The sequence below is a fragment of the Accipiter gentilis genome, chromosome 16, assembly GCF_929443795.1.
Source record: "Accipiter gentilis chromosome 16, bAccGen1.1, whole genome shotgun sequence".
Taxonomy (NCBI): Eukaryota; Metazoa; Chordata; class Aves; order Accipitriformes; family Accipitridae; genus Astur; species Astur gentilis.
Genome location: NC_064895.1, coordinates 1,698,089 through 1,725,763, shown reverse-complemented (window position 1 = coordinate 1,725,763; position 27,675 = coordinate 1,698,089). Strand labels below are relative to the sequence as shown.

Below are 27,675 nucleotides of genomic sequence, written 5' to 3'. Positions count from 1 at the left end.
CGCCGGGGAAGACCCTCCGATGAGGGGGCGTGTCTCTAGGCGGCGGGGCGGGGCCGTGGGCGGGGCCGGCGGGGGTCCCCGCCGCCGCTGCCGGCGCGGAGGTGCAGTCGCTGCCTCAGCCGCGACAGGTGCGCGTGCGGGTCCCGCCTCCCGACTGCCGCAGGTGCGTGAGGGAACGGGGGGGGGGGGGGGGGCAGGACCGCCGGGCCGGCGGAGGGCGCGCTCCCGCCAGCGGCCCTGTCAGCGGGGCCGGGGAGGGGGGGGCGGACCGGGGCCGCTGCGGGGCTGCCCGGAGCGGGACCCTCTCCGGGGGCTCCCGCCGGGCGCTGGGCCGCGGTAGTCCGGTGGTGGGGTATCCGGGGCTGCGCCGGTACCTGGAGCCCGTTACCCGCCTCAGAGGGCAGGATCGGAGGCGGATTCGAGCGCGTTCCTTCGGTCTTCCCCTCCCGAGGTCGGTGCCCGGTCGCCTCCGGTAGAGCCCGCGGGGGTGACCGGGTCTCTGTCGGCTGTCGCACGGGATCCGCGGGAGTTCTGCGGGAGGGCAGTGACAGCGGTGCGTGGAGCGGGACCGCCGGTGCTCGGTGGAGGTTGGCGTCGGGAAAAGGTGCTCCAGGGAGACGCAGCTTCGGAGGGGCGTGTGGGCAGTTAGAGCCGTCCGGAGGTGGGGGCTGCGAGCCCACCGCTGCTCTCGCCTTCTTGCGGTTTCGTGGCCGAGCTGCTCTTAGCTAATGAGTTGTTTCAGGAGGTGTCCCGTTCTGCAGACGCTTGAACCACCTGTAATAAATCAACCGGTTCCGCTTTGGGGCAAGCGTTAATAAAAAAGTTTTTTCCTTTCAGGATCTCTTCAAATATATGGATTTTTATTCTGCTGTTAAACTCTTGGTTGAAGTTATTGGAGGTAGATTTGGTGCATTACTGTGGCTAAATCACATTCCTTCCCTTCTTTAACATCTTGCACGACTCCAGATTCCCTGTCCCCTCCTCCATCTCCTCTGGACTCCGTGCCGTCTTCAGCCATAACCTGTCTCTATTGCAGCATGCAGAATGCTCATGATCTCGTTTAAATTTTAATACGTACGATAAAGGACTATTTCCTGAAATGACTTAGAATAAATTATGCAGAAGGAGCGGCAAAAAGTACACAGAGATGCTTGGACACGATGAAACCATAAACGTATGGGAAAGTGCTAAGAATGTGGAATGGCATCAAAAATGTGAGAGCACAAGTTTCAGGGCATCTTAGAGTTCTGTTTCATGTCTTTTCTAGCCACTGAGATTCCAAATAGGTTTCTTAACTTTCCATTTGAATGTCCTAGCAGTAGGTACAGCCTTTATAAAGAGATTTTTGCCAAAACAGGCCTGATTGTCTTAATGTACCTGTGGCTTTAATGGAGAAAATGGTAGGAAAACTGAACAAAAACTCAACAGGGGAGAAAATGCATCCACAAACAGTGATCACTACAAGCTGCAATGGAATGCTTGGCCATCAAAACTGGGTTTATTTTCTGAACAATTAAACTGGATTTTGTTTTCTCAGTGTTTTACTGAACCTGTCCTTCTGTGTAAGGTGCGTGTCAATGAGCAACCTGTTATCTGTGCCAAGGGAAGCTTCTAATGAATGCCCCGCTACTGTTCCCTGGGCAAAACTGACTCTGTGTTGTGAAAGGCAATTTAAACTGCAAAGTGGGGTTTCAGGTGATCTCCTTTTGGCTCAAGATTAATCATAAACCAAAGTTTAAGCTGCAGCATTACATGGCTGATTCAGAATTCTTCTTTAACATGGACTTACATTTTTCAGGAGTAAATTCCATCTATAATCTCTGCATATGTATTCTGTGGCTTTATTAAATCTATATGCTGAATGTTTGCTACTGGGCATCAACACTAGGGACTACAAACTGTAATCACAAAGGTGCTTATTTATTTGCGTGTGCGGTAGGCTTTTTAAAAAGGGAGAAAATTGAGTGCTCCTCTTGTATTCTAATTAGATCCTTTTTCTTTGTGGATGATAACTGGCGCAGTTGGCAAAGGTTGGTAACTATTTTAAGCCAGCCAAATGGAGAGCATCCTTCTCTTAGTCCAGTCTGGACAAAAGTTCACAGGTTAACAGAAGAGGGTAACAGGTGATGCAAAACGTTTTCAAGAACGCATGAATTTCAGAAAGTAACTCTGTTGTCCGAGTTTCTCTCGCCAGTTGGAAGGGGCGATGGATGCATGTCAGAGACTGCCTTAAGTGGGAGATGCGAGTCTGAATCTGCAGTAAGCTGCAACTGGAAATGTAACATTGATAAGTAGTTTCGGTGTGTTTCAACATCACAACAAAAATAGCATAACTTTTCTTGTTTGCCATGATAGTTCAACCTGTACGTCTAAAATCACCATCTAAATCACTATCTTGAAAAAACGTGTCCCGGCATGGTGTGTCATTCTCTCCATTACATCAGGTGAATTAAGGAATGTTAGAGAAAGTCGCGTTCTTCCTGACTATATCCACCAAGACAGCAACGTGTTCATCTGCTGCCTGTTTTATCTCTATGCAGCAGCAGGGTGCAGCACTAGAGAGGTTCCTCTCGTTCCAGCACCAGCTGGGCACTTCACAGACCCAGAGCTCCCCTTTCAGCACTGGAAATTGCTGAGACTGACAACTCACGCAGTCTCTGAGACTCCGCTTGCTGCAGCTGAATTCTTCTGGACTGAGGCGTTACAGAATCCCGAGTCTTTGTCATTTTTGAGCGGTTGCATTATATCCTATGAGGATTTCAGAAACGTGGCCTTTCCTATGTTTGATTGACTGCTTATATCAAGTTGTCTTAAAGTGCTTCCATTTACAGTGTGACTAGGGGTCAAGCAGACCTGTACTCAGACTTCTAGAGTCCTGTGACCTAATGGTGCAAATCAGTTAAAGAAATTGATGGAAAATACGAGAAAGAGATCAGCCTGCCTGATGTTAGCATTGTAGGATCGGTTAGTGCACTTGCTACAGGCATTGTGTGACATGAGACCAGGGATAAAAGAAAAGAGGAAAAAAGGAAAGGCGTTGCCCTACAAGCTTTATTTTTGTCTTATCAGAGAACTCTTTAAATTAATCTCCCCTCCTTTCCTCCTCCACAAAAGAACACTAAGTATGTAAAAAAAAATCTGATAGTCTTGTCGGCTTCTGTGGTGAAAAGCTGTACAAAATCTCTTCCCGTTTACAGCAGGACAGGGCAGTTAAAACTATTCCTTTAAGTAACTGATAGCTATTGCAACACGAGGTTTACAGCTGTCTCCATGAACAGGAGGCTTGTTTCAGTTCACAGGGGAAACGGCTGCTGCGTTAAGAATGAACACCACAAGAGTGAATGAAAAATGTTTGCATAGGAATTACATCCTCTTAGGTTTCATAACTCAAGCTTCTTACATAAATGCCAGCACATTTGGTTTAGAAACCAGAACAAGAGAGGGCATCTTAGGGCTTCCTGGAGCCCGTGTGTGTGTATAGGAAATAGAGAGTTTCACATTAGCATCCTCTTCAATCACAGCTTGCTTCTTACTCCTGGCTTATGGCTTATCTCTCACCCCTTTCATTGCGGCTAGTGTTTTTATCAAGGGCACCATCTCAATGGCATCTGCGGAGGAAATTATAATTTTAATCTGATGCCTTTTTTTTTTTTTTTTTTTGAGTCAGTTGATGGACAAGGTCCTGAATGATCAGGACTTAATGGCACTAGTACCCTGGGAACACCTGAATGGTGACTTAGTATCAAATCACTTTGTGAAATTACTTTTCTGCTCACATAATTCATATTGCTGACACTGTACTTTCTTCCTGAGCAGGTATTTGTGGTGATAAGATGGAGCCTTCCCCGTTTAATAGAAGACAATGGAATTCACAGTCTTTGAAAATCACTGCAAAAGAGCTTTCTCTAGTCAACAAGAATAAGTCATCCGCTCTTGTGGAGAGGTTCTCCAAGTAAGTACTGTGAGGCTGCTGAATGCAGGCTGCGTGTGTAGGTTGACAGCTGGTACCTTGAACAATGACTGCTTCACTGACCGTTGCTTGCTTCTTAAAAATGATATAGATCTGTAGGCATTTAAGTTTCTGGTTTAATACGTGCTGGGGAAAAGTTTTTTCGAGTTGCTGACATATTGTTTCAGCAATCAGAATTATAATATCTTTTTTCTGCTGTCAGAGAATAAAGTAAATGTTTTCTGTCAAACTACAAATTGCAATTTGTTTTTGAGGGCAGAGTATTGGAATGTAGGCAGTTATTGCCATTAGGGTTTTACTTCATCAGAAACGGTCTTTAGCTGCCTAAGCATGAACTACATAGGTTTCTCTGCTCACATGGCATTTCCTGCCTGGTACTATAGAAAAAGTAGCAGTAATGCATTATCAGTTAATTGGAGACCAGTTAGAAATGGTAGTGCTATCAACGGGTGGTGATAGATGTAACCCTCTAGTCAGAGTTCCATCAGAGAATTTCACAGTAGCTATGTTCTTCACAGATGTCCCATCTTACAAAATTTGTGTAGAAAAGGGATATTACCCTTCACTTTTCTCTGAGAGATGGATGATGGGTAACAGTCAAATCATAAAGTAATATTTTATACGCTGAGAAAGCTAAGTGATGGTAGCCTCTACATGTTTTGTGGAAAAGCTTTTATTTCCTTAAGGAATTATGGAGACTACAGCTTGGATTTTCAATGGGATTTGGGCAACCAAGTCTCCTAGGTTATTGCATTAATAGTGTAGCAAGGTTTTGGAGTATTTAAATCTTGAGTGTGGGAGAGACTTTATGGAGTCTATAGGGAAAGGATAATTGCATTCTGGACTTTACACAAACATAGCTCTTTAAGTTACTGTTTAAGTACTCTGTCCTAGGGAGAAGCTGCTTGCTTTGACCACTCTTGTTAAGGTAATTTATTCACTCATTGAAACTTGATTACAGAACCTGGTCATCTTGCTAAATGTTGATAATCCTTTGAAAAGGGCTTACTGGAAGTAATCCAAACTGCTGTTCCTTAATCAAGTACGGTCCCTCTGCATAAGCAGTGTCAGTTCCTTGGAAAAACAGAGTCCTACTTACTGGCTTTGCCAACACTGACACTCACAGTGAGGAGCATAATTTTTCTAAATTGCTGTTACCTAAATATTTGTATATGAAAACATTTTTTCCATTCCATATAGTATTTAGATTATCAGTTTTGTCAGGTCAGAGACATGCAAATTGCAACAGCAGAGACTTCAACAGTGCACTGTGGCGGGCTAACTTACAGAGTGAGTGGTCTCTGGGACTCTTCAATCCTTGTTTGTTTTCCAGTGTGGTACTTTACTTTCATCCCCCTGTCTCTGTTGCTTCTTCCAATATTGATCTCTCTTCCTCCATAAACTTACTTCCTCAGCATGTCTTGTCCAAATTTTGGAACCTTTATAGTACAGAGACATAGGTTAATATGTTTGCATTAAAGAGGGCCAGCTACACTCCTTTAGCAGCTTTCAGTCTGTAGAGTAGAAATAAGTAAGGGTGCCATTTGTCTAGTCTCTAGACATTCATCTACTCTCTAGAGTAATGAGGAGAAATCTACATAGTAGCACACTATTCACAGCAGGGAAAAAAATCAATTGTTATAAAGAAAAAATGAGTAATAAAGCAGGTATCTGCATGTAAGAATTTTTCTTAGAAGGAACTGAGCTGGTGATATACATTAGTTATTGGTTTGATATGAGCAATTATTTTAAAGTCTGAAGCTGATGACTGTTATAATACTAGTTTCTCATTTACTGCCTATAACATATTCACAGTTGTATCAAAAGTAGAATTCCACGAATAAGAAAGAAACATTTGCCCAAGCAGGCGTTGGGTGACATTTCTTCTCTTTGAAAAGCAGAGTTCTACTTACAAATTGCAAAATTTGTCACAGCTGACTAATTTGTGCATTTCAAGAGAAAAGTGCAATCACCTTGCACTGTATACTAATCAGCGTGGTCTGTGTACTCCTAGCTATGGATGTGCTTATGCCCAGTGGAGTGGTGTGCAGATTGCTGGGAGTTTTCTATAGCTTCTTAAAGGACTTTGATTCATGATCCAGGGTGGCTTATCTTCAGAGGGCTGTGATTACTGTTTCCACTGCTGGGGTGGTTCAGCTGCTCATGAAGCAACTGCTGAATTGGTGCAGTTTACCACCCAGCATAGTAAAATAAACTGGCACTTATGTAGATTTTCTGCGTATGCCAAGCTGTAATTTGTTACGGTTCAGCAGCTGCTGTATAAATAGCTGAGTTATTCCTGCAAGGGGGCACAGCAGACAGCTGGGTGGCGGAAACAATACAGCTATTCCAAGGTAAACTGTCTATATTTGAGAATCAGAGTGCTTAGGTAATGAAAAATATTAAAGTATGTTGTTATTATAAACTGAATTACTTAAAATGTGTCCATCGCTTTGCATTGTTCTCATACTATTTGCTACTATTTTTCCAGACTGTGTTTTTATTTCATAGGTCTGGGAAGTGCACAGAATCTTTGGGAAGTGCACAGAATGCTTGGTGGGGAAAAAAAAAATCTCAGTTGTCTTCAAGAGCATTCAGTATTCTGGTTAAAAACTGTTTGTGGTTTTTTTTTTTCTCTTTCCTCTATCTCAAAGGTATCAGAAAGCAGCTGAAGAAGCCACTGCTGATAAAAAAAGAAGTGTAAGTATTTGTTTCCTAGGCAATAAGCAACAGCCCACAGTCAGAACAGATCACCTACATGTAATGTTTCTGTGACAGTTGATTTTTGGAGTATCAAAGTTGCTGCCATGTGTCCTACAGAGAACTTGGTTTAGGCATAGTGTTTGCTTTTGACTCATTCCTCCTACCCTTTCCCAGTGAGAATGAAAGGAAAGAAAATGAAATTCCTTGCCCAAAGCTATATATTGAATCACCAATTCGCTCCTAAGCGAAAGGCAAAACAAGTTAACCACAACACATGAATATCCACCTCTTTGTTCTTAGCTGTAGGCAGTTGTGAGGTACGTCTTCCATTCTTGACTAAATTTAAGTCTTCTTAAAAGAAGCTGCCAGTGTCTCTGAAATGTAATGTGTATGTCTTTGATAGCTGTAGAATCCATTAAGGGGGATCTTCTCTGAAGTGGCTTACAGGGTTCAAAATGCCCCTGGAGGAGGGAGAGCCATCCTTTTTGGCTCTGTTACAGCCTCACATTCCCTCCTGTAAACTACATTGCACTTACTGGTCTGGGGTCAGGGGACCTTGGTTGAAATACCAGGCACTAAGGTTGTAGGTCTTTGTATAAGCAGATCCTCAGTTTAATTTTTATTTAAAAAGACGGGCAATGTTTTCAGGATATATAGATAAGTCTTACTGCCTTGACCTCTTTAATGCTTGGGGAGTCATTCTTTTTCTGTTTGGGATATAGGTGTGATAAAATAAACATTCTAAAAGTTACTTTCCGGTCTTAAATTTTCTTATTGCTTGTATCAGGGAACAGGCAAGTCCCAAGCAAGAATGACTTGTGTTATGAAGTATGCCGGGACTCCACAGGCATCACATCCAGAGGTGTTCCTGTGGAAACCTGCTGCGCAGTTTTGAGTACTTCTGTTACATTACAGTATTTGCCTTATAACTTTAATACTTTCTTTTAAACAGAGTCAGCAAGCAAGCTCATATTTTTTGAAGTCTAGGTGGGTTCAGTGTTCAAAATGTGACCAGAAGAGTAATACGGCAAGAGACTTAAATCCTAATATAGCTGCTAATCCTGTTTAATTCCTGTAAGCCTTGCAGACCTGTTCCACTTGCAATGAGTTTGAAACGTAGTGGTCTCCATAAGGGAGAGAGAGAGCAAAAATGCAGTGGTGGCAGGTATTAGATTTGAATGAATTAAACATGGGCTGGTCTGTTACTCTGGGGAGAGGTAACTACTTGTAAGCAAAACTAGTCTGAGAAGCACTTGAATGTGAGGGGTACTACTGCTCCATGTATTACTATCTAACTCACAGTGGTAAGGCAGTGCCTGTGACTTGTGTGCATGCATCCTGCCAAAAGCTTTCAAAGTGTTGAGTGAAAGAGAAGAAATATTCCAGCAAATGATCTGGTATTTATAAATGGGAGCAAAAAGACATTTGTTGTCAGTGCTTAGCTTGAGCCTTATGCTGCATGGTATAAAATACTGAAGACAGATCTCTTGTAACTAAAAGGCTACTGTTAACTGATCGTAGAAATACATAACTCCAAAAAAAGTAGTGGTTTCTGCAAGCTTATCTGTAGTTTTTTGGAAGGCCTACTTACTAATTGTTGTCTCCTGAACCAGCTGGAAGACATTGCAACATTTGGCACATCACCCATCCCTCATATGGCTGCTTTTGCTGTTGTTTGCTTGTTCTAGGACTAGAGACCCTTGTTGTGTGGATTTTGGTCCCCTTTCCTTCATGTGTGGATGCAAGCCTTTTGTGTGTCATTTAACTCATTAGAGCTTGACTCCCTTTTTCCTTATAAGGCCATCCTGTTTGCTCACTTCCTGCTTTAGCTCCTGACTTTTCTCTTCTCCCCCCTCCTCCCTTTCCTATCCTGGATGCTTTCTCCATGTGGCACAGTTGTAACTATTCACAGCTGTCTGAAAAAGCAGGGAGCTGAGAGCAGTACTGAGCCTTTAACTTCCTTTCGCATAGAAAGGAAGTGCTTTAATGCTTCATCAGGCATATAACTGGAATTAACTTCTCGTTCTTTGTAGATCACAGAAAATCTTCCCCCCCATTTTAAAAGGGGGAATCTGAGTGTATTAAAGAAGAAGTGGGAGAATCCAGTGCTGGGAACGGAGTCTCGGAAGGAAACGCTACGAAGCAGCTGTACTGAGGTTAAGCACAAGGTCGCAAGCCCCGGGCTTGGAGTCGGGAGCAGCCCTGCTTCTTCCCCAGACGCGGAGCAAACCCCGGGGACTGGTGCTACGTCTGACGCCCAGGCCCCTCCGGGCACCCCTGGCCAGCTGCAGTGTCCTGGTGGTGACAGCAGAAAGTTCAAAAGCCACTCACCAGAGAGTGGTAAAATGGAAAACTGTCTGAGAGAGTCCAGAGAAGCGGAAAAGCCTGAAGCCGGCGAAAACACGGACTCTTCGGGGAAGATCGAGAAATACAGCGTTCCGCTGAACAAACTCAAGATGATGTTTGAAAAGGGTGAAGCGACTCAGACCAAGGTAAGGATCTGTCCCTTCAAATCTTAAGAGAAACTAAAACTCCGCTGCCTCTTGGGCATCAGGAAAAGTCCCAGGAGGGAGTGGCTCTGAACTATTGACTCTGCAAATAATTGTATTCATTGTTGTAGTTGAAACATAACGTAGCTGGTGTTAATAACTTATTTGAGCTATACAAGTATGTGCAGAGTGCTTGGAGTTGTGGCTATTTGTGATTGCTCGGGAATGTAAAATGAATTTGCTTGTGAAAGGGGTACAACTTAAGAGAGAAAAATAAATACGGAATTTATTAAGACTTTTTTTTTAAAAGCGAGTTGGGATTGTTTATATTTTGTCATTAGATTGAGTTATGCAAACATGAATTGTGTAAAAATATATATGTGTGTATGTTTATATATAAAAGAAAAAGTAACTGAAGTGAGCTGAACAATCTCAGGCAATTGCAATTGAGATGGAAGCACTGCCAGAGTTAAGAGGGGTTTTTTTATATACGTATCAGTATGTGAGTCACACGTATGCAGAGAGAGAGAGATGTACTGTGAAATACTCTAATCTTTTCCTTGGTGTTCTCTCATCTTTGTATCTTAACAAATGTTTCTTATCGAAAAAGAATCCTCACGGGAGGGGGGAATAAGCAGAGATAGCCAGACAAGCTCCTGCCTTCACTAGTTTTGACTTGCAAATGCACAGGGCTTGCATTTTTCCTACAACTGCTCATGAAATCTGATCCTGCATGTGGACTGCAGACTGTGTGTCCCGGGGGAGAATTGCTTAACTAGAAAATGAGTTGCATATGCTAGTGACTTGCAACATAGTCCTGAGGCCTTGATGCTGGTGGATTTTCCAGTTTTCTCATAGTTTCCTATACTTCTGGCTTTGTTTTACTGCCGGTGGTTTTCTTGCAGTATTGAGTAAAACAAACAAATTTTGTAGAAAAGTTGTTTAAATATATAACAATTAAGGGCTTTAGAGGAGCTCCTCTGTGTTAAAATCAGTTTGAGGTCTGTATATAGTAATTTCACAACTTAGATTTTTGTAGTCTTTGTCATTATGTAAGAGCTGCCCGTACTATCATGTCTATTGAAAGAGTGGGCTGTGGAGGGTGATCTCCTGATAGCACTTCTCTGAACTCTTGCTGTAGGATTAATCAGTCAGGATTCCACAGGAAAGTACCGTTTTGCAGATGGGCTTCAAGTAACTTTATCTTAGCCTGGGGAATAAATTGTTTCGGAGCTGACTGAATCTGGAACTGGTATTTCTGCCAAGCTTAGTAATTCAAATATTGTTGAAAACCAACTGAACACAGTAAATACCAAACAGTAGGTATGAAACTATTCAGGTTAAGTTCAGATTATGTTCCTATTCCAAGTTCATCTGGTTACTTTATATTTTAGAAGGGAAAAGGCACAAAATGCTCTGAAGTTTAAGTGTATGGGGGGGAGAGGGTTTCTTTGTCGTTAGAAAGCACTGTTGTAAGATTTCTGATTCTGGGAATTTATCTGAGGACTGAAGGATGATGTCATGCAGTCATGTACAATGAAGATAGTTAGGCGCTATGGGGACACAGATCTTTTTCACTTAAGGTAGGAAGTTAACTACAGCAGTGGTATAAGTTTGGCTAACTGCAAGCTCTGTGATTGCCCCTTCCATTTATGCTTTTCCTAAACTCTGACCATTGATAAACCCCTGGGTTAAGTGCAAGCAAGGCTTCATAGAATCATTCAGATTGGAAAAGACCCTTAAGATCATCGAGTCCAACTGTAAATTCAGCAACATGGCTGTAACTTCATGACAGTAAAGATAAAATGACTTGCCTGGTTGCTGGGCAAGTGAGTGGCAAGAATCCAGATTAAAGCCTGGATTTCCTGACTCAATCACCCACTCTAAACAAACCTATTCTCATTTCCAGGGTTATAAGCAAAACCTCCTAGTTTATTCATTTACCCATTCTGCCTTCTGCAATTTAGATACAAGATAGATCTTTTTTATTGCAACTTTGTAGAAAAAAATGCTCTAAGTACTTTAGACGTAGCCATGTCGGTCTAGACTGATTCAGCATTAAGCAAAGACTGAGCATTGGATCTCTTATCAATTCCAAAGAATTCTTCCTGTAAGTGATAGCGAAAGCATACATACACAAGGAAGATCAGGGGAAAAGAAAGAGTAAGCAGATGTGCGGTACTTAAGTTGTCTCCAAATTGGCTTGTGTTTTTTCTTTAAGGCAAAAACTTACTGTCTTGTGTAGCTAACCTCATATGCAGGGTCACCGTTAGTATATAATGAAATAGGTGTAACTTTTATTTGGTCTTTTGCCTGACGACTCTTTGTGCCGCAGGCAAAATGCTGTTAACTCTGTATGTGGTACCTCTGCACTCACCTTTTTTGTCTTAGAACCAGACATGAGGCTTTCCAGACATGAGGAATATTTTATCTCATTTTGCAAGTAGCAGAAACTGTGGCATGGGAATTGTGGCTCAGCCAGGACCGTAAAGGTAACTGAGTGGTATATGCATAAGGTTGGGAGTCAGGGATTCATTCTTGCAAAAGCTGTTAACCTTCCATGAGCTGTAATCACCCTAATTACTTGTGGTTGTTCAGTCTATTGATTGTAATGGGCAAAGTCACTCATCTTCCCTTCATTAAACTTTTTTTCCCCTATTAATCTGCTTTTTTTCCCCCACAATATAAAACTGTTGATTTAAAATCTACACAACATTGATTTTATATTTGTAGGTTTTAGTACTAAGATGTGTGCAGAAATATCTCTGAACTCTAGCTAAAGGTTTTGTATTTTGGTGTTTTGGATTTTTACGGTCAAGACCTAGGCTAATTCTGTTATACAATTTATCTACAGAAAAGTTGTGAAGAACTGAAATTTTGAAATTCCAGCTGAAATTGTAATACCTGTAGATATCTGAGGTGGCAAAGAGGACAGGAGGAGAGGAGCTGGCAGGACTGTGGAGCTGATTCAGTTGACAGAGTACTTAACTCGGTCTGTTTAGTTGGTCACGAGGTGGCTGCCTCTGATAATTGAACTTTTCTTGCTGCAGTGGATTCCACAGCAAGGTGGTACAATGGGGGAAATTCGCTCTTTGCTCTTAAGTCAGAACTTGCCAGCCTTCATGAAGGTCCTGCAGAGTCAAGCAGAAAAGTCTGTTTCTGATGAATATTGAATCCTTTGCTGCTGGTAAAAATACGGAGATTTTTGGTTGTCTGGAAGAAAACTTTGATTTTGTGCATGCATCTAGAGGAGGTGCTGGACCCTGATCCAGAATTCCTGTTGGTGAGCGCTGACTGAACGCTTGTCATAATTGTTTGACAACACACTGCCCCTTGGCCAGCTCGAGGTTTAATTTGTTTAATAATCAAATTAACTGATAATGTATAATTCTTTGTCTTCTCAGCATGAGGGCAGTTCAGCATGATGTTACTGGAGAAAGACTACAGTTAAAATAAATGGAATTGAGATTCTAAAACAAAGGAGAATGAGAAGAGGCAATCTTGATTTCTAACTGTCTTTTTCTCCTCAAAAGTGCTGATGGCTTCTTTCAGGGAGGTTGGAATCCCAGATGCTGGATCTAAATTACTTGAATTAAGACCTTTGTTCCCTACTAGTGAAAACTTCCTTATGCACTCTGCTGCCAGGCAAACTTCCCATGTGTCTATACTGCAAACTTGTTTTTTCATTTGTAGCTTTGTCACTCCTGCTGTGTGCAAGAAAATGTATGTGGTGCCATATTATTTAACTTCCCCACCTCCCCCCCAAAAAAAACCCAAAAAACCTAAACCCCCCAAAACAACCCAAAGCCAGGACAGTGATAAAATACTCAGGGGTTTCAAGTGGGCTAATAAACATATTTTCTCTTCTGTGTCCTCAGAGGATCTTGGCTTCAAGTGTATTCTCTCTGTAATGAACTTCTTTGCATACTAGTCAAAAGTTAGACCCTTTGAGAGACAAATTTCTGAATTGTAAGACCTTCAGACTTGTGGGCTCCAGGTGACATTAAAGTGGACACAGGCTGAATAAGAATCATCTAAGGATAGTTTGCACAGAATGAGGAATCTGCAAGTCCTTACAAGTGTGCAGACACTCCCAAACTGAACCTATCAACACACTCAATGGAAGGAAAAGACTTGTCATAGCTAAGCTTTTTTCCAGTAAGAAAAGTTACCAAAGTCTTAAACCACAGAAATAGAAGATATTTCCCATGCTAATGGAAAAAGAGGTTTTCCAGCTGCATTTTCCTTTCCTGGTAAAGTTGCTGTTTTGTATGCCAAAGCAGCCTGATTTTTCACAGTGATTATCTTACAGTGCAGTTCTGTTAAAATAAAACTTTGGAATTTCCTTCAGTTTGGTGACCAGCAAATAAGAAACTTGTTGGAAGTTGGCGGGGGGTGGGGGGGGAATGTGTGGTCGAAATGTTGCCAAACCTGCCTTTTTCCCTACATTAGCCTCAATCTTAATTTCCAACTGGCTCTGTGATTTAACTCTTCCTAGGGAGGGAACAAAGGTCTATCGCCTTCTAGTATTTCATAGGTTGACTTTCAGCTGTGAAAACATCCTATCTTGATGAAGTCAAATTAAACTGCACTTCCATGAGCATTTATCAAAGCTGCTGAAATTTCTTTTCACAATTTCTTTTACTGAGCATTAGATTTTGGGGAGTTGTTCTTAACAAATGAGTATCAAATCTGATTGAGCCAGTCAGAGCATCTGTGTGGTAGTGCTACAAAACACTGTCCAGCACTGCAGCCTTGCAGATAATGATTATCCTGGATATCTGAGAATATTTATCTCTAGCACTCTCCTGCTTAAGCTTCAGCCTTATCAGACCTAATTAGGGAATTATTTAGTACCAAATGCATGAGCTATCCAAATCAAAACAAGTAACTTTAGATAACTTCTACTACAATAGTATTCCTTCTTCTTTCTGTTGCTGAAAATAAATGCAAATTTTTGATAGCTTTCTCCTTTCATTCTTTTTCTGATTTTCAATCTTCATAAAATGACCTTAAACATTAGCTTCAAAAGAAATTGCTTGAAATGCAAAAATCTAGACCAAAGTTTTGTATTTGGTGGTAAATGCTTAAAAATCTGATCTTTCTGGTTCTCTGACTTTTCAACAAAGATAAATAGTCAAAGGGCATCTACTGACCTCTTCATGAAAGTGTTTTCCAGGTGACAGAGGGTCAGGTATTCTGTGATCAAACTTTATATTGGTTAAATAAGATGTCACCTGCTAGACTTGTTTATTCCAGTAAAGCAGATTTGCTAGTGACACCTGTGCATCTTAAAGGATTATACGCAACAATCTTTGTTTGTCTAGGCAGCTGATAGGTGGGTCTTGTCTCTAACAGGTCCCTAGAGACCAGAGGAAGACAGCAGTCGGTAGAAGGATTTCTGAAAACAGCCTCTCTTCGGAGGACTTTGATGTTGGCCAAGGAGAGAAGAGCCATAGTACATCAGGTCAGTAAACCTCATGGTTTGTGTTTTGTTTTGTTTTGGGGTTTTTTAGTTTATAAAATACAACTACTTTATACAATACAATGGAAATAACTTTTGCCTTTCAGAAATGGAACGAAGTGCAGCCATCTTCCATCTGTAAAGTCCATGCGAACATCGCATTTAATGAATTAAGTCTTGCTATGAATTTTAAACCATTATACTCTTAAGCATGGGAAGCCAAGGCACAGGAGATAACTAGCAAGTTAAGGAATGGAACCCATTTTTTTCCCTGTGTCTTAATCCTAGGACAATGCTAGAACTACTTTCAGTAGTCAAACTAATTTAGAAAGTAGCGGACAGACAGACAAGACAATATGCCTTCTTCCTTCTTGCTTTAATTCTCATCCCTCCTACCTTGTCCAGACATGGGTAACTACAGCTAGCCTTATGACTTGAGCAAAATTATGTATTTTTCATGTTTGGAGACTCTTTTCTAGTAAAGCATTTACAATCTTCTGTGTTTTCAGCCTATGGCTAATATCTCACTACTTAGGGTGCACATTATGTCCTTATTTGAACAATACTGGAGAGAATGGCAAGAGCTACTTATATCTGTTTATTGTCCCCAAGAGGGGCCTTAATGATTCATACAACTTTTTAGTCATTCAAGGCAACTAGCTAGTGAAAGGTCAGGTTTTTTTGTCATTCTTTATTGAACAATTATGCTATTACTGAAGACCTACAAGAAAGTTAGATAGCAGAGCAGTCACATGAGCTGGCTTTTTAAGCCTGTTTGGCTAACATCTGAAAGCAAAAATGAAAGATGGATGGCAAGTAATGAGGCATAGTTCTGAGAGTCAGGAGATCTGCACCTATGTAAAGACTTAAGCTCCCAAATGTTTCTTTCCTCTTGAGGTAAAACCAGATGTTTCAAATGATCCTGCAAGACTAAACTGAATTATTTCATAACACGTTTGTTCTTGAGATCTCATGTGTAACATGTCATGCAATAAATTACTTTCATGGAGAAGGTGGAAGTGGCAGGTGAGACTTCTTTCCTTGCTTCCCATATTTTCCCCAAAAGACTTTGACAACTATTCCACTACAGGAATGATATATATTTCCATTTAGCCACTGTAGCAGCTGCTTTCCTTTGACAGTAACAGCAAAACAATCTTCAATGTTAAAACTGTTTGCTCTCATTACTTCCGAGACCACTGGCTGGATGCTGCATCTGGTGAATACGTACTTCTGAAACTATCTGGATCAATTACGAGACTTGGAGCATAAACCTTTGACTGAAGCATTTCTGTGCTCTTCAGATTTGGAATTTCTGTGGTCTTGGGAGTGGTGAAGGGATGGGATTTGTAAATCTTTCTGTAGATAGGTCTACTGGTGTTCCTGAAAGTTACCCTTTATTCATGTACTTTTTTTTTGCAGGGCATCTTGTAGATACTAGTCCAGCATTCAGCCCAGATAAGGCAGAGACCAAGAAAAGCCTGGAAATGCCTCGCTTAACAGAAACGTCAATAAAGGATAGGCTGGCGAAGTATCAGGCAGCTGTGTCCAAGCAGGGCAGTTCCACAGGCCTCATTACCATGGTAAGTCTGTTCTTTGGTGTGTGTGGAAGTGAATTTTTGTCCCAACCTGAGATTGGAAAGAAGATCTTAGAGAAACCAGGCTTTTTGAAGATAATGCCATCTTCTTTTGAAAATAACTTTGTGCCCATAGGAGTAATTTCTTAATGAAGAGTTGCCTCTACATACTGCAGGAAGAAATAAACATTTGCATCTTCCTCGAATAATCTTGAAAGTTTTCCAAGGAATTAATTGCTGGCACCCTAACTGAGGTCCTTCTGAAACATAGCTGACATTCTTTTTCTTTCTGCATGTCTGTTGCTCTCTGCATACTTGTTGTTGGGGGTTTTTTTGGGGGGTGTTGGTGGGTTTTTGTTTGTGTTTTTTTAAAAAGGAAACTCGGTTCTGTACTGTACACTAGCTATAAGATAGAGGAAACTGAGGCACAGTAAGATGGAGTGACTTTCAATGTCATACAGTGCATAGAACCTGGATCTCTTGGCCTGCAGCTTTGAGATATCCAATCAGTTTTCCTCCCTTCTGCTTTTGACTTCCCTTCAAGACTTCTCTCCCATTATGTGAATCCAGTTAGACTCTTGCAGTGAATGAACCTGTGCCAATTTTGTAGATATTTGATGAGGAAATGAGCAATTAATGAATCATGGTAAAGTATTGCAGCTGAAGAGACTGCAAGAATCTAAGCTTTTGTTAAAAAGTGCTTAAGTACATTTGGTGAAACTGTCTGATATTTTTGCTCAATGATGGGAACTTTTATTGCTTAAGTATGACTTTTATTAACCAGAGTAATAAAATTTAAGAGGCTAGGCCTTTTTAAGTTAGGCAACTTGCACTGGAAATAAAAGCCAAGAATGATGGTTCTAAGCTTTGTGGAAGAGTGCATGCTTCCTGGGTATCTTTGTAGAGAGACAAAAGTCTCTAGCCTCCTGAAATGATTTCTGAATTTCATATGATGTGGGGGTCTAATTCTCCAACCCTTGGGAGGAAAGTCGAGTAAACTTCACTGCATGAATGGAAAGTAATTGCAGCCAGTGCAACAAATCTGATTAACTGCTAATTGCTGATTTCTGCATCCTGTTTCTTGCCTGGATTCAGTCTGCTAGATTGCCTTTTCCAGTTTGTGGCTCAGAGCAGTAGCTGATGCACTAAATTATGTCCTAATGGCAAGAGATTCACCATAGATGTCTCTTGTGACTCTTGTTCGTAAATCCCCAAAGCTATCAGTTTGAATGTTAGTCCAGCCTGATGCTCTCAGGATGTCCCATTTAGCAGAATCTCTTTTGATTTTGGCCTGGCACATCGACAAGGGCAGCACATAAGATGAAGCAAACAATGGTTTCTGGGGCCAATGTTTGCATTACTTCTGTATTCCAGTAGCAGCCATAACTCTTGGATATTCTCCTTCCCTGCTGACAAAGCAACTAGGGCTCTTTTGATATGGTAGTGTGGTATTTGTACTTCCTGCCTCTTAAAATGTGTCACGTCTGTGCTACAAAGGAAAGCTAGAATCTCTCTTGGGAACAACTATTTTGAGGGCATTGTGGTGTAATTAGGCTGGGATTAAAACTGATAGACACTTTTACAGTTGGTTAGAGTAAGGGTGAGAAGCAATCATTTCTATGCATTGCAAGCCATACAGGAAGGGGAGGGAGAGGTGATGGACAGCATATTTAGAGATCTGTACAATAAAATTCTAACATTCAATTACGTACCTATTAGATGTGGTTGGTTTTGTGCAGACTTGTTTACAAAATCCGGTAAGATGCTGGTGCTGGCATTTGGCTGTTTCACATTACAGAGAAGATGCCTTGTGAAAGGCGCGAGTCTTTCTCCAATTATCTTGTGTCCTGTGGCAATGAAAGAAACACGAGGTCTCACTGGATTTTATCGGTTTTTAAGTCTGAAATCAAGAACAAAAATCTTGATAAATATCAGAATTAGGTTTTTGACTAGTATTGAAGCAAGGGTAGGATTTGCCTTTATGTTGAACTGTGTTTTTCAGTTACACAGTGCTTTAGATAGTGCTTGTCTTAAAATACTTGCAATTTCTGATGGAAAAGTTAACGTTTCTGGAAAAGGAAGATGTGGATTGAGCAGGGGAAATGAGAGTTGATTTTAAACAGGAACCTGGAAGTAGAGAAAAGGGGTTGTTTAGAAAAATGTTGGCATTACCTCCATAGAGTATAGTAAAATTCTACAGCCCCATCTTTTTTCTTCATTAGAATGTTATCATTTACCAACTTTGTATAGATATTCATGCCCCTTCCTTTAATTATCACTGTATATACTAGGAAAATAGTTTTTAAAAGATTTTAAGAAAAATAGAAAGCAAGTGCTTTCCGAGGGGAAAAGAACCTGTCAACTTTCAAGTGCTTTATTCTATAGAATGAGATTCAAGCCAGTGAAAGTGAACTCAAGAATTACAAATCTGAGCAGAAGGAGAATATGCCACCAAGTCTTGAGGACTCCATTTCCTATCAGGATGGGGAGAAGGTAAGATGTTCATGCTGGTGAAGATCAAGGACTTCACTTTAAGTGGAACTAGTTGTAGAAGCACAGCTGATATACTTGTTCCACATGCCATCTAGAAATTGAATATGAGCAGCTGATACAGATTATTTACATGCTGCAGAATTCCTGAATTTTTTTAATTATTTTTTTAGACTGTATCTGAATTGTAAGCTAGCAAGTCTCTGTGGAAGACTTTTAAGCAGTTGTAGAGAATATCTAGAGACAAATTTCAAGTTTTCTTGGAGACTTCCCCTGTCTTCTCAGTAATGACATGCCTGTAGTGTGGCAGAATCCTTCAGTATCATACTTACTTCTGATGACTTCAGTAGCTGACTAGGGCTGAAAACTCTTGACGGTTTTGTGGGAGTTTTGTTCTGGGTGGTTTTTTTTTTTTTTCATTCTGCCATTAATTTCTGATGACTATGATGAACCTAAACTTTTTTGTGTCATGTTACCTAACTGTAAAAAGATGATTCACAGATAGGTATTTGTTTTGTTTGTGAGTTTTTGTTTGTTTTTTTAATAAAATAAAAAAGAAACCACACCAGAAAAAAAAAAACCAAAACATGAGGAGCTTTGTGTGACACAAGTAAAAGGAGTTTGTCACTGTTTCTTCTGCATTTAGTGGCTAAATTTTGATTAAGGTAACCGAGAATGCCAGTTTGGGTTTGTTCCTGGTTTTGAGCTTCAGCTGTAAATAGAGACTAAATTACTCTGTGAATTAGAGATAATAAAGCACACTCAAGCATTTGTATACTAAACTGGCGACAGCAGACGGGATAAAAGTAACTGAATAATAATTGGGGTACTGTGTATTCCAGCCATTCTGAACACGTGGCAGCCTAATGCCAGGAGGGCTTTTAGAGCTTTCCAGCCTTCCTTGGGCAAGGGGCCAAATTGTTGCTTTCAGCTGTTCCTCACTGACAGCTGAGCAGCTTCATGTTCAACTGATCGAGGCTGCTTTTTGCTAAAAGGTGAGTTAATTAAAAGAACACCTGTTAAATCAGAATACATCCCTGTTGTTGAATGGAAGATTTGAATAAAATTTCTTGTATTCAGCTGTAGTTGTGAAGTTACTTCTTGAGGTGTCCAGGTGCAATAAAGAACCTGAATAAAACATTGTTTGGGAGCCAGGATTGTCCTTTTGAAATGACATGATGAACTTTGGAAATAAGCCTAATTAAAACTACTAGTAGTGAATGTCAGAAATGGGAGTCCTCTGGCAAAAAGGAAACAAAAGAAACTTGCTAACCTTCTCTGTCATTTTTCACACTGAATCCATGAAAGATTTAGTAGCCAGACATGTGTGAAACTTTCACAGCCACAGAACATGCTGATGCACTTCCCAGTATACTAGTGTTACAGTTATTTTTTTCAATAGACCAGAGTATGTTAATTTTTGTAACTTGCTTCCTCATTACCTCATTAATTTGCAAACTTGCTTGCAATGGACCTTTCAATCATTAAAGTGAATTAGTGATGATTTGCATTTAATCTTGTTACAGTACTTTAGTTTCTCAGTGTAGCTACTTAAAAGTATTTGATTTAATAGTAATAGTGCCAAGTTTAATGAAGAAATATACATCAAGAGCTTCATCTGTAACTTGTTTAGTGTCTGAAACTGGTTTATATCCAAGTCTTCTAAGAAGTTTTTTATATGAGTCTGTTTCTGAAGGAGGATGAACAGGATAGGTGCAGGCATGTTTTTCCCAACCTGGGAACAGCCAACTTCTAGTTCTACAAAAGCTTTTTTTAAAATTCCGCTCTTCTTTTTCTCTTTTTCTTTTTTTTTTTTTTTCCCTAAAGCACTGTCTCTGCTGAATGTTTAAATGTCATAGATTTGTCAAATGTTGGAGGGAGCCATGAGATTTCCAGTAAATGTGTAGTGCTTGCTGTCAAGGGATTTCTAAGTAAGAAAACTTCAGAGGTACATCAACAAAATCCACAAGGATTTCTGAAGACTAACAGATAAAGGTGTACAAGCTGCAGGTGTTTGGGAAAACAAAAACATGATGTTTGTGTGTGTGAATACTATGACAGATGATCTGAATATTGCAAGACCTGTAGAATGATGAGGATATCTACCTTGTAGCAAGGACTAACATCCTTGGCAGTCAGCTGGACCCTGCCTTGTGCCTTACAAAACAAAAAGTAGCTTCACATGCACCTCAGTGTGGCCAGTCTCTTCCTATTTAAGTGCTTACAGTGTCAAACTGGCTGTTGTGTTACTCAGGCCATGATTATTCAGACTTCAGAAGGTCGAAGGGGCTCATTGTCTAATATTCTCTTGCAGGTTTCTGTGGGTGAGAACAGTTTGTCTTTCCACTCTGGTCTTCTAGAGGATGGCACTGGTAAGCACTTGTTCTCCTGCCTCAACAAGAGTAAAGCACATGGCTGAGGAAGAGCACTACCTCTGCCCAGTTGTGTGTAGCATGCTTAAGATCAGTCCTGTCAAATGATGAACTTGACCCAATAAAAACCTGTCTTGTACTAAAAATCTGACCTATGCCTAACTCAAAATTTATAAGAATTTCTTTGAGGTTTACAAGTTCATTTGCAATTGTAATTCTAAGACATCTAACTCATTTGCTCTGATTGAAGACAGTTAAGTGTAGCTTCCTCACCATTTGCACTTAAAGTAATAGCTGTGGCAACTACTATATCAGTCAGTAGGCTGAAGTACTTATTAATGCAGGAAAATTACCCAGTGTCTTTGGTGTTGTCCAGAGATAGACGAGTTCCTATTCAGTAAAGTACATAACTACATTCTCATGTTGCCTTAGCTTTACACCTAAATTCAAGCCCACATGTGAGCACTTTGCAGAAATGAAGAACAGTTCCTGCAAGTTAGATGTTGGATCCCTGTATAGTTTCCTTTACATATCAACTTAACTTTCCTGGTAAATCAGAAGAGTAGAATGATCATGTTTAAATATCTAGATCTAAAGGTTTAATAGCAGATGTTCAAGAAAAAATATGTTGGCCCTTAGCTGGTAGGATTGCTGTTGGGTCTTATGAGCATAAGCTTTCCATGGTTTTAAAGTCATTGTAATTGCCTTTTCTTCCTCCTCTGCTCCCTTAGTTGGACAAAACTCAGAGAGTGAGACAGAAGTTCAGAAACCGGTCAGCACAAAGCAGCAAAACTTTGGTTCTAAACCGACTGGCCAGACAGATGCATCTCTGCCAAAAGCAGTGAAGGTAAAGCAGCTATTTAGTCTCAAACATTGGCAACGGTTAAAACCAATTTCTCTATCTAATACTGAAAAGCCTTAATGCAACTGATGTGGTCACAAAGGATATGGCAGTAACTGTATCAGTATCTGATCTGTCTTCATCAGACTGTGTTTTGTGCCAGAATGGAAAAGCATCTCAAAACCGTCAGTTTTTCTTCAAAGACTAAGTTCGAGTTGCTTGCTGGGAGTTGCCCTGCTGCTGTTAAAACAGCGTGCCCCTGCAACGGAGGCAGTCTGTTTCTCTTCAGTGTGGGGAAAAAGGGTTTGAGCAGGGGATCCTATCAGGGCTTGTCTATGCCTCTCGTAAAGTCAGTGCTCCTAGAGATTGGCACTGAGGTCCTGATACTGATCTTGAGAACCTTTAGTAGGCTGGGACTTGGCTTTCCACCCTTCTCTCTCAGCTGTTCCCAAGGTAGCTGCAGTTGGTAGCAACTTTATAGTAAGGGCACTGTGGTGACTGACTCCACAAAGATTGAGTTTGGCATTCTGAGTAACAAGTCTTTAATGTTACATTTTCTTTAGCAGGAGCTATAAAGCATAAAGCAGATGGAGAACTTCTTGGGTAGGAATGTATTTGCTAATCTTATTAGACACACAAACGGCAGTGCTGAACATTTTGATCACACGGTACTTTCTTGTCACGTGTGCTGTCTGGAGTTAGGATGCCTATTCCCTGGGCTGCCACAGACTTCCTGGCTCACTCCTGAGGAAACAACTGTGCTTTTGTTGTTTTCCCCATCTTTCAGAGGAATGGCACTGACCTCATGAAGACCAGTAAGATGTGGCTTCCTAGTGTTCTGGAGTATAAATGCCAGTATGTGAAATTAGAGCTGCCTATAACATTGTTGTAATCTCAGTCTGTCACAGCATACAAGATACACACAACCTGTGTGTCTTGGTCCTCTGCTATCTCTTTGTATTATTAGAACCATTTTAGTCCTCTGCCTTGTTACTGCTTTAGATTCTGCACTGCCAAAATAGAAACCCAGATGCCGTTTATTCATTTAAGGTTCCTATTTGTCTCTTCCAGCTTCTGTCTCCTGTTCTTGGTTCCTAACCTCTACTCCTGCCTTCTGCTTCCCTCCTAATGTGAGCTCAACTCTCAGCTTTCTCTCAAGTTTTTTTTATATTTATCGGGCCTCACCTTCCTCCTGTAGCTCCTATTTGTAGTATGCCTGGAAAGGAATTTCTTTCTCTTCACACCCCAAAACGCCTCTCCATCAGACATAGGGCTCATTGTTATACAAGTAAGTTCCTCTTCTTAGGTGGGGATGTGCATTGTAGAAGCATATGCCAGCACCGTCATGTCATCTTGCAAAACTAAGCTTTCAGGGAGAATTACTTTCTGATGGGCAAGTAAATTGTTGCTGCCTTGCTCCCTGTGGCAAGCATGGATAATTACATTTTTGTCTGCATCAGTAAACTCTCATTTTTTTGAGATTTTGATTAGTGACTCAAAATTCAGAATTCATACACAGTTTCAGCAGCACCTAGAAATTATACTTTTTTTTCAAAAGGAACTCTGAACTTGTGTTGGTCAAGCTGCCATCATAACTGGAACTTTAATCTACTATAACTTCAAGCAATGCCTTAAAAAAATAAATACCTATTAAACTGGAATTAAATTGGCAGCAAACTTTATGGTTGTGACAAACTGACTTCAGCTGGCTCTGTCTTCAGCAATCTGTCCCTCACATAACTGTAACTTTCATTGCCTAACCATTGTTTCTAGTCTGTTATAAATAAATTGCTGTAATTATGTCTTCCTGTGGCCTTCCTGTTTTTTCTTTAGCCATCATATTTTTCCTTAAAGCTTTTTAGTAAGTTTGTAGCAGGTAATTCTTTGTCAAAGAGAAGCTACAATATCAATGTGTCTATGCAGACCCATGGTAAGGAGCCTGGGCATTCTTTTACCCTGCTGCTAAAGTAGTTGTAATCAACATGCAGCCTGAGACTGCCAATTTCTCAACTGTAAGTTATTTAATTTTTCCTTTAAAGTGTCCTCCCTATTGGCCAACCTTAATAAATTCCAAGAAGAATGGCATCAAGTGACCTTTTTTCATGGACAATGTACTTGCTTCCTTGATGCTGTCAGAAAACAAAATCTGAAACCGTTGCTGTACAGCACAACAGTGACACTTGACTCCTTAGCGTTTAAGTTTACCCTTGCACTAAACTCTCACGAAATTATCTTAGAGAGCACATAAGCAATTTTAGCTGTTTAACCTCAAAGTCCTGCTCACTTTAAGTCTTGAGCAAGTTTGAGGGCTGCGTGTCCTGAAACCTGAGTATAGTTTCTTTGGGATAGAACTGGAATTGCTTACAAATGAAGTCAGAAGTGTTTCCTGCTGCCTGCATCTGTGCTGAGACTATTTCCTCCTCTTTGAGGAGAGCATTTAGCAAAAGTGGATCGTTTCAAACTGTTGAGCAGCCTGTTCCACTCCTTTCCCCTCCCACCCCGTACCTTTTATTTTGTGATTATTTCAGTTCTTTTTCTGCACTATTTTTTTTTATTTTGTTAAGTCTCATACTGACTTTAATCTACCTGAATGTTTCTTCATCATTTTCCTATCAAGAAAAATTGAGGTTGCAGAAATAGATTAAACAGCTTTTGGGGAACTGGCTCAGTTAAAAGTTATAACTGAGTTCCACTCTTTTGATTGTTCTTTCTCAACCATTGCTCAACTTGTGATGCTTCAGCTGTGGAATTCACTAGGGCAAAATCTTGGCTCACCGTCAAGCCACAGCAATCCTGTGGGCCGGCCATAGCCTCTTCCTCACTCATTGCCCACCAGAACCCGCTGTACCATAATGAGCATTGAGTTGCAGAAAGTGAATTGCTGCAATTTTCTGAGAAATCTGGAAGCCATGCATGAACCCAAGCCAAGTCCCCTAGCAGTTGATTAATTTTCCAGTTAACAAGCTTTCTCTTCTTCCCGTAGAAATTTCAGTTGCCAATGAAGGAAACCTGTGTTGGGTGTCAGAAGACTGTGTACCCAATGGAAAGGCTCTTTGCCAACCAGCAGGTGTTTCACATCAGCTGTTTCCGCTGTTCCTATTGCAACAGTAAACTCAGGTAAACACACCGCTCCATTTGGCTGCTGCCTAGGAAGTGTAGCTTTCCTCTTCAGCAGCTGAGTAAGGTGCTGTTCAAGCTTAGCTGAGCTGAAGACAACCATAATCCAGTGAATTGGAAAGGAGTGTAGGAGTGGTAATACAGTCCTAGTTCTGCCAGTGGCTTTTGCACTTAATGCAGTCTGGTTTTAAACTCTTAATGTAATTCTGTGTGGGGAAAAATATATGTCCAACTTTGTAAAGAGCTCCTGATGTTTGCAAAGAGGGACGTACAAACTCCAGAAAGCTGTAAGCTTGTCTTTTCCAAACATGTTGGAAGGCTGAAATTGAATCTCTTCAGTAACATAACTAAAATGTACATCCGTCTCAGTGGCTGAGACACAGAATGCTAACATTTGACTTCATATCTTCCTGAACAGTCTTGGGACATATGCATCTCTGCGTGGGAATATTTACTGCAAGCCTCACTTCAATCAGCTCTTCAAATCTAAAGGCAATTATGATGAAGGCTTTGGACACAAACAGCATAAGGAATTATGGGCAGGCAAATCTGAATGTGAAGAATCCCTGGAGAAAACTGTCCATGGTGTAAATGCAACAGAAAGTCCACAAAGCCCAGGAGTAGAGGATGCCCCAATTGCAAAAGTAGGAGTTCTGGCAGCAAGTATGGAAGCAAAAGCTTCTGCTTTACCTGAAAGAGAAGAGAGACCAGCAGAAACAAAAAAGCTCAGGATTGCCTGGCCGCCTCCATCTGACCAAAGTATTCAAGGAAGTGCCTTAGATGAGGGCATCAAAGTATTCAAACCCAAGTGGCCCCCGGAAGAAGAAATTTCCAAGCCAGATGTGCTGGAGGATGTAGATCTGGATCTCAAAAAGTTAAGAAGATCTTCCTCACTGAAAGAAAGAAGTCGTCCCTTTACAGTCGCAGCCTCGTTTAGAACAATATCTGTTAAAGGTCATAAAACAGAGAATTCTTCTTCTCCTTCTAAGGCAGAGAGAGAGGTGTTGAAAAGAAGTGAGGAACTGGAGAGAGAGGTTGTGGTAGACAAAAAGCAAAAGGAAAAGAAGGTTGAGAATAGGAACATCAAGAGTGCTGAAGAGAAAAATGTAGCGGAAGAACGGGAATTGTCTGGTAGCAAAACAGTGGAGCATAACTTTGTAGAAAATGGCCAGGTGAATGCAGAGACAGATGAGGAAGAACACACTATAGAAGAGCAGGAAATCCCAAATGAAGAATTTCTTGAACCAAATTCTCCTAAACATTCCAGCTTAGCCAATGTTGTGACTGCTAAGGAATCATCTCCTAACCAGAATCGCAAATCCCAAGATGTTGGTTTCTGGGAGGGTGAAGATATGGAGGATCTATCTGTGGAAGAACAGATCAAAAGGAATCGTTACTATGAAGAAGATGATGAAGAATAAATTGGCCTTTTACTAGAAAACTTGCTGCAAGGTGCTGGGCCTTTTTAAATCGGTGTTTTTAGCTTTAACAAACAGCTGTCCTCCATGAAAGCGATGCTATACTGCACATCGGCATTAAGGGAATCCTATGTACAAATTATCTCAACTAGAAAAATACTCTGGAAGCCTGCAAAGAGTGTATTTAGGTGCATGGAAACAAGTATCTGGCTGTGGGTTAGCTTCAACAGGTAATCTCTGTCCACAGCACAAGAACAGAGCTGTTCTGTACTCCTACTGTCTTATCCTTTTTGAGCTTCAATAGGTATTTCACTAACAATTTATGGAATTTCACTGTACTCACAATGGTGGCGTGAAACAGGCTTTTTGTAATACACTACTTTTACCACTACAAATGCTACTGCAGTGCTTAGGGACCAATTTCAAAGGGACTTTCTGGCCTTCTTTAAAAATGGTAACTTAATGCACTTTAATACATGTAAAGGGCACAACTGGGATTTTTTTTAATAGTAAAAACATTTATGTGCTTAGTATCCAACAACTAAAGCATCTTAAATTGAGTGCAATGTGATTTTCTTTCTCAAAACTGCCTATCATCAGTTGAAGACTCCCTACTCTCTTCATTTTTCTCTGCGCAACTGGAATGGTGTGCCCATTGCTGGAACATATGTATTTTAGTGCTTCTCCAGAAGCTGTGCTGACAGATCTCTTTGAGGACAAGTGAACACTTTTGCAGTAGCCTGCAGGGCATTACTTTTGCATTCCATATGCATTTGAAGTGGGGTTTTTGGTTTGGTTTTTTTTGGTTGGTTGCTTTTTTTTTTAACTTGGAGTTCATTATCATTCATTTTAAACTGCAGATGATATTTTAAGGCCTTTTGACAACTTTGAAAACCTACTTGTATCAAGCTGCCATAAATCTTCTCGTTATGGCTGTGAAAATTATGCTGCATGGCAAAAATCTCTGGAGTAAAACCATCTGAACAGTGAAAATTTCTGATTGCTAGCATTGAAGCTTCGTACATTTTTAAACTTGACTTCATTTATTTTACAAACAATGAAATCTTGAACGGGGGAAGGAGGATGCCCTTTTTTATATTAGCTTTTATTTGTACTGTATTCTCATGAGAATTAGCTCTTAACTATACTTGAGGTGTAAAATATTCTGCTTTCTTAACAGTCCTGCTAACTACAAAACCTTCAATAAAGTTCGGTCATTTACATTAAAATTTAA

General features: G+C 40.6%; 1 protein-coding gene across 3 annotated transcripts; it reads left to right on the top strand.

The window, feature by feature from the left end:
• The first annotated feature begins 61 nt into the window (after positions 1–61).
• On the top strand, positions 62–27,675 carry LIMA1 (LIM domain and actin binding 1). 3 transcript variants are annotated; one of them, XM_049818911.1, is made up of 11 exons: positions 62–163; positions 3,817–3,952; positions 6,625–6,670; positions 8,707–9,165; positions 14,521–14,629; positions 16,049–16,209; positions 18,589–18,696; positions 21,008–21,065; positions 21,797–21,912; positions 24,890–25,023; positions 25,442–27,675. In XM_049818911.1, the coding sequence occupies exons 2-11, from the start codon at positions 3,834–3,836 to the stop codon at positions 26,442–26,444; spliced, it is 2,313 nt and encodes a 770-aa protein (XP_049674868.1). In that variant the 5' UTR covers positions 62–163; positions 3,817–3,833; the 3' UTR covers positions 26,445–27,675. The 3 variants fall into 3 exon arrangements, with proteins under 3 accessions (XP_049674868.1, XP_049674870.1, XP_049674871.1); XM_049818913.1 differs by lacking the exon at positions 18,589–18,696; XM_049818914.1 differs by lacking the exons at positions 62–163; positions 3,817–3,952 and adding an exon at positions 6,263–6,324.